The 12,200-nt window shown below is 37.4% G+C and overlaps 1 protein-coding gene across 4 annotated transcripts in view; it reads right to left on the bottom strand.

Moving 5' to 3' along the window:
- The window catches only part of NAV3 (neuron navigator 3), a 415,305-nt gene that overhangs the window by 270,749 nt on the left and 132,356 nt on the right, over positions 1-12,200 (bottom strand). For all 4 annotated transcript variants that reach the window (XM_073327696.1, XM_073327697.1, XM_073327695.1 and 1 more), the window contains exon 4: positions 5,514-5,586. In XM_073327696.1, the coding sequence (XP_073183797.1) occupies positions 5,514-5,586 (73 nt within the window). The remainder of the gene's footprint in view (positions 1-5,513; positions 5,587-12,200) is intronic.

Below are 12,200 nucleotides of genomic sequence, written 5' to 3' on the forward strand. Positions count from 1 at the left end.
CTATATATATTTTGAGGGGGGTTATATAAATACACATCCGCTCTATTTGGTTGTCCCCCACCCCATCTTCCCATTGTTAGTTGACCAAATTCTAGTATGCACTGTGGATGTATAATGTATTGTGGAAAGATCTGATGGAGGAAAGTTAGTGGCCTTCTAGGTCACTTCAGAGACACTGTCCCTGCCTAGGAATCAGCACAGAGAACAGGTGAAGAAGGCTGTGGGAGAAGCAGATGAGCGGACATTCCAGACTGGCACTGCCAGCACAAAGGAAGTAGAAAGTGGAGCAAAGTCAAGAGCAGATAAGCAGGAACCGACAGTACTGAGAAACTAAATCGTCTTGCAAGGACGTTTTGGAGATTCTAGTTCCTCTCTCTGTTTGTGCTCCAGTAAAATTCCAGGTGATCATACATGTGTTGGAGTGGTATGCCAATCCTACTGCACACAGCATGAAGGCAGATTACCTGCAGATTTCTATATACCGACCTCTATCAAATAGCTTTAGAGAATCCTCCCACAAATTAAAAACAGAAGACTTGGAACTGCAGATTACCATATATGAGCCAGCTTTTTCATAGCAGAACCTGGTGCTTAGGATTTCTCAGAAGCTTTTCTAATGTTTCTTTTATATTATTTTTAGCTTTTCATTTCACATTCTAATATTGAATGAGAAAGACTGAAGAACCATTTCTTTTTTTTTAACGGTTCAAATATTCCTCTGTCTACACTGCCACCAACATAACTAAGATGATCCCCGGTAGCTTCCTCCTGTCTCACATTCCTCACTCTCTACTTTTGTTGTTTCTTGACTGAGATTAAGTACTGAGTAAACAATGTTATTCCCATCTTATAAATGATCCCAGTGTCAAGAAAGTAGCCTCAGGGGAAAAAAGCATTATTTAAAGAAATTATCTGGAGCACGTGGGTCTGCTCAAAACCTCACAGTCAATTTACTTTGGTGCTTCACTTCTTATGAAAGGTTTTCATCAAACCTACAAATTTTAACAATGCCTAATCTAAATTGTTCAATACCTTATCTTGCAAAAGAGTATCTCAGGCTAGATTTCTATTATTCCTGCAAATATAGATGTATTAAAGTGCAGGAGCTTTATAGCACTTTTTAATGAATTTTTAGAACAGAATTTATATAAGCATTTTCACAGTCATATCCTTAGCAAACTATTTTTTTTCTCTTTAAGAAGGAATAATTCAGCTACTAGCACATACATGAATGTGCTGGCAAAACATAGCAGCCAACTTACATTTGTTCCATTAAACAATAGCAAACACCGCCATGTACATTAGAACCTATTTTAATGAGAGGAAAATTTGAACAGAACACTATGAAAATTGCGATAAGATCTTCAACTTCCCATGGAACCACCAGAGCTGTACAGAAGAACACTTCCTACATGTTATGTTCTTTTAGGAAGCCATGACTTTTGAAGTCAGACTGGGCTCATTGTTCAGGTAAGTGTGCGCCATTAAGAAAACAAGAGTGAAACAACGTTTTTTAAGAACATTCTTCCAAAAGACAACCTCACTGATGACATTTAAAGCATAATTCTTATTTAAAATTATTTTCTGTGCTTGATATTGGTTTGTTTATTGGTCATTTTATAGCAACAGACTAATTTTTGTGACTTGAAATGATTAATAAAAGAAGAATCTTCTCTTTGAAAGATCAAACTCTATCTGTTTTTAAGCTAAACACACCCACTCATCTACCACTTCCATCTTAAACCATATTTACATTTACTTCTAAAGCAGGATATGATCAGTTTTGAACTTTATCTTTTATCAGTTTGATGAGACCAACAGCTTTTCACAAGTTTCTGTAGAAAGGAAGAATCTGTATGTCAAAATGAGCTACTAGGCCATGAGTAATATGACTAATTATTTCTTATCATTTCCAGAAATATTTTTTTGCAAAACCATTTCCTTTAACAGAAAATGATTAATCATAGTCCCCAGTCCTCCCCTCCTAATAAATTCTCCCTGACAGTTGCCAACTTATTTTCAGATTACACCTGATGCAATACTGAATAATGATGTGATCATCTTGTCTCCCCCTTAGATAATCAGATTAAATAACTTTATAAGTCAAATTGCTGGCAGCATCATAGTTAATTTTTTTCCCAATAGAAAGTGAAAGTTAAAAAATAATGAACGGCTAAAAACAGGGTGCCCGAAAATATGTGTGGCTAGCTGCGTACTTTATAATGCACGGGTTCTGGAAAAAACTCAGAGAGAGAAAACAATTATTTTTATTACCATACTTTCAGAAGTTGCTAAGAAGTTGCGAAGATTCTCCGACCACTGAAGGACCCAAAAGCATTTTTTAGATAACGTATATATTCACACTTGAAAAAAAAATTACCTTTTGCTGCTACTGTTTTATTCTTTATTATCCTTTGGGTTCTCCAGTGGTGATTGTACAATACAGTTTTGAAAATTAGTTCTGTTCAGTAACTCCTTTTTCAAGTGTCAGATCAGGTGGCAGCTGGCTGTGAAACCCTTTCTTAGATATTAGGTTTTACTGCTCCTGTGACTGTTTGCAGCATGCGCTGATGAATAACCCACCATTCACCAAAGCCTATTACAAGAAACAGACTTACTAGTTTATAAAATCCAGATAACCAGCTTTAAACATAAATATTCTGACAAACGAGTGGAAGAGTCTCTTAAAAGTTCAAGTTGCATTTATTAAGGAAAAATGGATGAATTACATTTCTCTTTTCCTTAATTACCTCTCCTAAAGAGGAATGGTGGGACTACATTTAGTTCGTGCTGAAGAAATAAACTTAAGGGAGTCAACCTTCTGCTCTGGTAAATCTGGAGTAAATTCACTGAACTCAATAGTCTCAAAGGATTCACTCCAACTTTACACTAGTGTGACTGCGAGCACAATATTGCCCAAGGATTTGTAACCTTACTTTTATACCCAAAGTTCGTGTCATCAGCTTTCTTTGGAAGGAACTTTGTGCCTTATTTTTTTAATCATCATTATTATTTATGGTTTCAACAGAACACAAAATTGCTAGGAGAGAATTTAGATGTTTTCTAATACAAAATAAATATTTTATAGTGAAACACCAAAAACTAATAAGGACACAACAGCACTGAAAATAAAGAAAGAGGGACAATGTTACCAAAAATCTACAGAAATGAAGACATAATGACAATACAGTATATGTCATTTTAGAACTTCTCCATTTTGCTGTATACTGACTTAAGCAGGACAAAAATGCCAGTGCACTATGTAATCAAAGAGAAGGGTATATCCATGATTTTGCCTTTCAAGTATTGCTAGATTCAGTTAGCATAATTTTTCTTTAAATGAATCCTTCAGTGATCCCAGTGGACTGTCTCTCATTAGAGCATTTAATTCAGCATCACAGTTTTATAATATAGGATATAAATTATTGGCTTATGACAGCCACAGGGAATGTCCTATATAGGATAGCCAAATAAATAATCAAAATGCAGTGGTTATAGAACTCTAGATGATAATGCAATATTTGTAATGTGTTTCCTACTCTAATAGAGAGTGAAATCCTGTTGTCACTGACGTCAGTGGGAGTTTTGCCATTGACTTAATGGGGCCAGAATTTCACCCAGAACCTCTGTATACTGACACCCTGCTCCTGCGCTACTTGAGCACTGAAAAGTCCCACTGGCTTAAATAACAGTCTTGGAAATACTGGATCAAACCCTTCTTTCTTTAAAATAGCTAGGTAAGCCATCTGTCTGCTGCAAACAGTGAGACTATTTCATCAATAAAATGTATTTTTGTAATATTTAAAAAACAGACATAATTGCATTAAAATACGAATTTCAAAAAAAAAGAAGACTGAGATGTGTACTCACCATTTTAAGAAGAATTAGGTTTCAAAGACTGATAAAGTCTTTAAAAAATATTTCTGTTTTTAACATTGTACTTATAATAGGCTATAAGTACCGACAGTGTGTTATCCAAACAAAGCAGAAGGTATAGATGCAGGAGTGAATTTCAGTGTGTATTGATCATTGTTATTAAACAAAGAGTAGAATTAAGAAGGGGTTTTCATCTAAAACATGCTACAGCATGGTGTAGATATGATATACTAGCCTTTAAATAAATGATTGTTTTTTCTCTCATTTGATAGTGTAAAACACCATGGATTTCCTATCCAAATTATACTTCACAATAAATTCAATTTGTAAAGTACTTTGAGAGCCTCAGATGAAAGGCATTATATAAATGCTAAGTATTCTCGTTAGCAGATGGAAAGATATAATAGAGAATAGATGATATCTTCACAAAATAGGTAATACTCTGAATTAAGGCAGTAACTTCCCCTAATCAGACAACTGAGTAATAATGTGACAAAGACACCATATGCTGTACTTTTGTGCACACTTACATAGCAATGTTACTGTTCTACTAAGATCCTATTGAGATGGCGATAGTGAGAAATAAGAAGTCTCGGTTAATTTTAATATGGAACAAAAGATCTCATTCAAAGATTTCTTGCTGGCTACCTTTTAGAAAGAAACACTATTGCATTTGCCAGCTCTGATAAAGGAGTACTCAGCCTTCTACCTTTCAGTAAATTGTGCTAAAGCAAAACTGAACAATTAGCAAATCTTGCAAAGTACGGATCACCCTCACCGTTCACTGAAGTCAAAGGGCATTCAGGGTACTCAGCACCTTGCAAGAGTGCTCAACCCCTTTCATGGTTAAACCTTTATTCATCATACTAATTCCATAATACTGCATAAAGGCAGTGATAAAAATCCACTTGTTTTAGTATCATTTGTATTTAGAATGCAAGCATAGCACATTAATGAAGCTAAAAGTTGGACGACTAGGCTTAACCTAACATGTTAAAGATAAACATACATAAATAGTAGTACATCAGACTGTACATTGAGGGTTATAATACAATAAAAATGGCTACTACTAGATATTAATATGTATAGAATTAGCATCTCTTCTTAATGGTCCAATCACTGTTCCATTTTATACATACCACACACACAAATATTTACTAGATTTGGGCCTGCTCTTAAAAATGTTTGTTCATATGAATATCTTTACTCAAGTGAGTCATCTTCACTGGGACTAATTACATGGGCAAAGGCACTTGCTTGCATATTTGTAGGATCCAATCCAATATACTTTATGTATGAATATATAAAAATGTACATCTGGAAATCCCTGTAGCTATAAATCATTGGGGGGAAAGGAAAAGGAACCAAAATACAGAAAAGTAAATTACTCATTTAAATTATTGCCCCAATTTTCATATACATATTGAATTTTCTGATTTAATTTTTAATTAAACCGGAAAGGAAGTTTAAACCATGTCTGTCTCTCCCCCTGTCTCTATATGTATATGTGTGTGTGTGTATTTCAATGCAATTCAATGCAGCTTCAGAATGGTGTTTAGTTGCAAGTAATCTGTATTAAGAAAATTAGTTTTCAGAAAGGAATTCCATTATCTGTGTTGATGATGTATTTTTCTTACCTTCAGCAGAAAGACCTTGAACATTTACTCCTCTGGCTGCCAGAAAGCTAAGGCAGACATCAACATTCTCAATCTGCAATATGAACAGAAATAACAAGCAATTTAAGGCTATTTTACAAAATGTACTAGAGTGAGAATGCAGAGAGGGGAGAAAAAGGGAATGAATACTTTACATTCATCACATACTACAGCTCTTTTCCAGAGTTTAACAAGAATGATTACCGCTAATTGGAGCATTGCTATAAAGCTTTCATTGTCCACTTTGGTGCTTAAAAACAATTCATAAAGGCCCGATCCAGAATGGCATGCTGACAGATCAGCAACCCACCTACTTAACATAAAACTGGATTTTGTACACTACAAATAAGCAGCAATGAAAGCATCCATAGAGGATTAAACACTACACGTGTGTCTGGAGATGTGGGAGACTGCCTTAATGAAAGAATGTGAGCAAAAACATTCAACAAGTGTGCCAAAGAAGGTATTTGTCTGGGATGAAGTGTAATTTTGAGAAAATGATGATGTCACAGCAATGAGTCCTCGTTTGGTTTTTCTTAGTATTTTTTTAAAAACTCATCTATTAGTATATTTTATGTTAAAGTTTCTCTAAAATATACTTCCTCAGTAAAGGTCATCAGGATGGTGACTGCCATGGTTGGTCCAGCACATTGCACAGATACCAAGCACAGCTGTAGATGACAGGAAAAGAAGCATAGAGCAAGAGCAATATAATGATGACAATTCTGCCTGTAAAATGAGTAATCCCAGAATAAATGTAATGACTTTTTCTTAATAGGTTAGGAAAATGGAAAGTTCCAAACAGTGTTTCTGTGAGTCACCATCCTTGGTTGTTGTGGTCCTGTATTTTGTTTGTTTGTTTGTTTGTTTTATATTTCATAAATCTTGAAACATTAAACAACACATTTTAAGTTAATAACTTGGCACGCAAAGATTTGATGTGTCTAGTTAAATTTCTATCAAAAATGGGCAAAATGACATGTTGCCAGTGTCTTCTGCAGATTGGCTTTACTTTAAGTTTTCAACTAAAAAAGCTGATGAAGACTGCATGATAAAAGAAAAGGTTTAACCTATTTAAAATATCTATTGTTCACATCATCTAATTGTAAAGCATATTAAAAAATGATTCACCCTCGTCTTAATATACAAACCTGTAGGTAAACTGGTAAATGCAATGAATTTTGTTTTCTTTGAACAGGCATCATTTGCACATTCATACATTTTACAATAAGATTTATTGGCACTTTTCTATCCACAAAGCATACGGGGGGTAAATTATTAGCTGATTAAAAGGTGCTTAGCCTGGAGGTTATCTTTTTTTCCCAGGCTGGAACAACACTTTTCACCTGAATAGCAGTGCAAATAAATAAGGAGGAAGCCCTTCAATTATTCTGCATATCTCCTATGACTGCAGCTCTCCTTCTACCATTTGAAAATAATATTTTATAAAATGAACAGAAACTTTCTGTTTGCTTTCAAGACGTGCACATTGAAGAAATATTCTCTAAAACCTACACACAGAGTCTCTTTTAACACATGGGCAACGTTTTTAAAGGTGAGAGCATGTGCGAAAAATGCTTCACGCAAAACAAATTACACTAAGCTAAGGCTGCAGAAAACAAAGATTGATAACGTAAGTTCCTTACGGATTGATCAAACAGTTTTCAGGAGCTACTAGGGTATATAGGGAGTGATGAATAATCTCTTTCCTCGTCCCCTTTTTTCTGCAAATAAATACAAATAATATGCTAGCTAACACTTTTTAAAATAAATATATTTACACTAGATCTGGTGTAACTACAATGAAGTCAATGGAATTACTCTATGTTTACACCACTGTAAAATCAGAATATGGCCATTATTTCTGCCATTTTCTAAGATGTTAATGGAATTTACTTGGGATCATTTGGCATCATAGAAAGCAAAAACAAACTGGGTAATTTAGGGCCCAATCCTGAAAACAATTGAACGTGAGTATTTTTACCCTGGGCATAACTTTTGTGCAGGAAGAGACCCTTAAACAATATAATTTCCATTCCTTATGCAAAAATAGCTTGATGGGAAATTCTGCTTTATCAGGGAATTTAACACAAATCAAGATCTGCCTAGAGATGAATGATAAAAAAGTTGAGTTCGTCTTTCAACTTTCAGCGCAAACACTGAACTACTTGAAAGAAGGCAAATTTTACCCAAATAGAAAATCCTGGAGATTAAATTGGAAAAAAAAAAAAAGGACTGAGATTGAACATTCAGCAACACCTACCTACAAAAAATTAAATCAAGGTTTCTTGACACACTTTATGATGTTACCGAGACATATTTCATAGCAATCGTATGCCCTTTATAGTGGAATCAGGAGACTGTGGCTATAAAAATCTGAACTAATTTATTGGGAACATTTGCAGCCTCTGTTACTTAATGTGTCTTAGTTATTTTTATGTGGTGTGTATATATAGTTGGGAGACTAAGCGTATTTCATAAATATAATAGCCCTAATGGTAGTTTTTAAAAGTGTGATTATGGTCAAAAAAGAAACTATAAAAATATCACCTAATTACTTCATATGTCTACTCCTTACAGCCTGTGTCTTGCATGCCACATCTGTTAAACTTACTGTACAGCTAAAGAAGTAAAATGTAAATTCCATTTCTGAGTCCTCAACAGAACTGTAAACTACAATTCCAGAACCATTAGTGTAGGTGATAGCATACGAAGCAATAAGAACACAGCCTGGCTTTCAGACAATAGGCTGTCATTTCAGAGTAAGTCTTATAGTCAATTATTGTTTTGACTTGCAAATTGATCAAGTTTGATACGGGGGAGTCATTGATGAAGAATAAATCAGAAGCCCTTAAATGTAATTTTTACAGTCAGTTTTCTGACAGTAATTGCATTTTAATACAAGTTTAGAGAATGGTTAGAAGATTGAATAAGCCACAGGTTAATACATTCTTGGAGTCCTCACTTCCTTTCTCTTCCAATCTAGAAAAGTTTGTTTTAAATCATTCCATTTTTAACCTTTCAGTATATCCATAAACATTACTTTAATTGCCTTCTTCTTGCCTTGGCTAACCACAATTATTCTTTGAACTGACACCCCAACAGCCTCAAACACTTTTTATTCAAATGTACAAACAGATGAGAATAATTTTGCAATTACAAAAGTTCTAAGAGACCTCAACCAACTTCCACTCCTCAATGCTGTTTCAATCAAGAGTGGTATGGATCTCTGAACACCATGTTTATTTAAGTAGCGGGTGACATGGTTAAAATAGGCTGGGACACAGCTTTACTTCACACCAAGAGTGGAAAGTAGCACTCTATCTGCTTATGCCTCAAGGAGTGCATTGTGACAAACAGGATACATGTCATGTAGATCTGACACAAACACCACAGACACCTGATCTACAAACTTTTTGTGCCCCGTTTCCTTTTCAGAAAATACTTTAACCCTAACTGTTAAGAAGGATGATGTTCCTCATTAGCAGAACAAATATAATTAAAGTTATCGAGCAGTCTAGCTGAACAGAACCTAGGGTTCCCAACTGTCTAATCACACAAACCCAAACACCCTTTTCCCCACCCCTACCCCGCCCCGAGGCCCCGTCCTGCCCCACCCATTCTCTGAGGCCCTGCCCCACTCACTCCACCCCCCTCCCCCGTTTTTTCCATCCCTCACTCTCTCCCACCCTCACTCACTTTCACCTGGCTAGGGCAGGGAGCTGGGGTGTGGGAGAGGGTGCGGGCTCTGGGCTGGGGCCAAGGGGTTCGGAATGTGGGAAGGAGCTCCGAGTTCAGCCTGGGGCAGGTGGTTGGGATGCAGGAAGGGGTTCAAGCTCTGGGAGGGAGTTTGGGTGCTGAAGGGGGCTCAGATTGGGGCAGTAGGTTGCGGTGCAGGAGGGAGTGAGGGGTGCAGGTTCTGGGGGGAGTTTGGGTGCAGGGGGCGGCTCTGGGCTGGGGCAGGGGGTTGGGGTGCAGGAGGGGGTGAGGGCTCTGGCCTGGCGACACTTAGCTCAAGTGGCTCCCAGTCGGCAGCACAGTGGCGCTAAGGCAGGGTCCCTGCCTGCCCTGGCTCCGCATCACTCCCGGAAGTGGCCGACAAGACGTCCCTGTGGCCCCTGGGTGGAGGGGCTGAGGGGCCAAACAGCTCTGCACATTGCCTCTGCCCACAGGTACTGCCCCCATAGCTCCCATTTGCCGCGGTTCTCAGAGTGAAGGCAGTCCACAGAGACCTCCTGGGCCCCTCAGCCAGGGGCTGCAGGGATGTGCCAGCCATTTCCAGAAATGGCTTGTGGCCACAGCAGGCAGGGAGCCTGCCTTAGCCCCGCTGTGCCACCAGACATTTTGCAGCCTAAAATCTCCCGGTTTGGCTTCAGTAGCCTCCGGGAGATAGAGCCCGATTCCAGGAGACTCCTGGCGAAACCGGGAGGGTTGGCAACCCTAACAGAACCAGTTCAGGAAAGCAAAGTTCTCCAGGTTTACAGGTAGGCATACTGATTTCCACAGGAACACCAAACATGGGCCCAATTCTATCAACAGAGGTGTACATATAAATGTGTGCAGGATTGGGCTACCGGTGAGCAACTTTGCACTGTTGTTGCTAATTCCCAAAGTGTTGCTCAGCCCGTTTTATAAAAATAATACATTTTTGTCACTTCACAACCATAACCGTTTTTTAAACAGAGATTTTGGTTTCGGAATCCCACAGTAATGGCTCATCATATTATACGATCTTCACATTCAGGTAGTCTATATGCTAAACAGTATTTTCAATCATTACTTCAGATTTTATCACATCATTTACAAAACATAGCTCTTATTAAAAGCCAGGGATGAATAGATAACCACACAATAAATCTCTCATTGCCCATATATTAGATAGATGCAAACACACACACATAGCTAGCCATACCAAAATCTATTGCTACCAATGAGTCTGTATGCTTGACAATGAAATTAATTTTCAGAGTGACCAAAAGTTTCTGTAAAAATATAAATCTTCTTTCTTAAATTCAACAATATTTGGGGCTGATTTTGAGACCTGGCTCCAATTTTGCAGACACACATAAACTCAGGGAAAATGTCTGTAATTTAGAAACCAACCCGCTCTATGATCACAATCAGATAGCAGGGTCTAAATGATATTGCATTTAATGGAGCCTGCAAAGTTGTTCCCACAAACTGGTAGGCTGCTTCTAACAATCAGGTCTTTTATCTTTACATTTTTAAAAATTGCTTATCAAAAATGCATGCTTTTATTTTTGTTTGTAGTCTTTAAAAAATACCAAATGTCAAGGCTTACTGTGGATATTCGATCCAACCAAGTCCCCACATCTAAATACCACCCAAAATTTAGGGGGTTGATCATTCAGATACAGATCTTTTGTAGTTAGGACCCATCCATCTCTAAGAAATACATAGTAATACCACAAATACGATACACCTAATTATTATGTATAATACTAAAGAAGATATGTATTAAAATCTGCTGTAACAAATAAAGCACTGTAGATATGAATTGTTTTTTTTATGGGAAGCATTGTGGCATTTTAGTACTCTATAATGGAGATCTCAAACTTCATTGCACCATGACCTCCTTCTGACAACAAAAATGATTATACAACCCCAGGAGTGGGGACCAAAACCTGAGCCTGCCCGAGCCCCACCACCCCGGGAAGGGGGGTTCAAAGCCAAAATCTGAGCTCTGTCACCCAGGCAGTGGGGCTCGAGCTTTGGGTTTGGCCCAAAGCAGTGGTTTCGGGCTTTGGCCCTGGGCCCCAGCAAGTCTAATGCCTGCCCTGGTGACCCCATTATAATGGGGTCGTGACCCACTTTGGGGTCCCAACCCACAGTTTGAGAACCGCTGCTCTATAGAAATAAATAACTACAGCAGACACGTCTCCACAAATGAATGAGAATACCTAATACCAGCAGTTAGTAGATTTATGGGAATAGCTCATTTGTGGGATTGAAACTTTTCAGTGACTCACCATATAGAATATGTCTATTTATTATGATTGTTTTTGCTAAGACTAGCTTTCATCTCCTTTGGTTGGCAGACAATACTTTCTCCACTTCCAAGTTTAAATTGAACTGCAAGGTACTCATAAGACAAATAATAATGACTAATAAAGCAGTATATTTGTCTATATTCATATAAATCTCTGCATTTGATTGGTATGCCTTCTTCTGAAGCTCACAGCAGACAGACAAAAATCTGCAAAGTTTCCTTACCTTAAAAGAACATGCACACAGAATGTGATTACTGCCTATATCTGTTAAACAGCCATGCTATGTACTGGATTCCTCAAAGTGAAGTATGAAGGTGTCTTTGTAAATATAGCATCTTCTTGTTTAATACAGATCTGCTCCCTGTGTATATTTCCAAATTTTATCTGTTTATTTAGTGATATAAGTAGATTTTTATTTCTTTTGTTTCTGTTAGCCAACTCATCTTTGGAGATTGAGCTGGGTTCTGTTCTGATTCACGTATTGAGCTCCAATTGCAGCACAGCTAAAGGAAATTAAGTCATAAAGGTATAGCTACTTAAAGGATTTATCTGTAGAAACTTTATTATAGGTGTTATGCATGAGAAGGGTGAACAAAGCTTGACTTACAGGTTTCTCATTGAGTTCACAGGGCGAGCAGCTAGAAAAAAATTTTGACTT

This window comes from Lepidochelys kempii, chromosome 1, assembly GCF_965140265.1.
Source record: "Lepidochelys kempii isolate rLepKem1 chromosome 1, rLepKem1.hap2, whole genome shotgun sequence".
Lineage (NCBI taxonomy): Eukaryota > Metazoa > Chordata > Testudines > Cheloniidae > Lepidochelys > Lepidochelys kempii.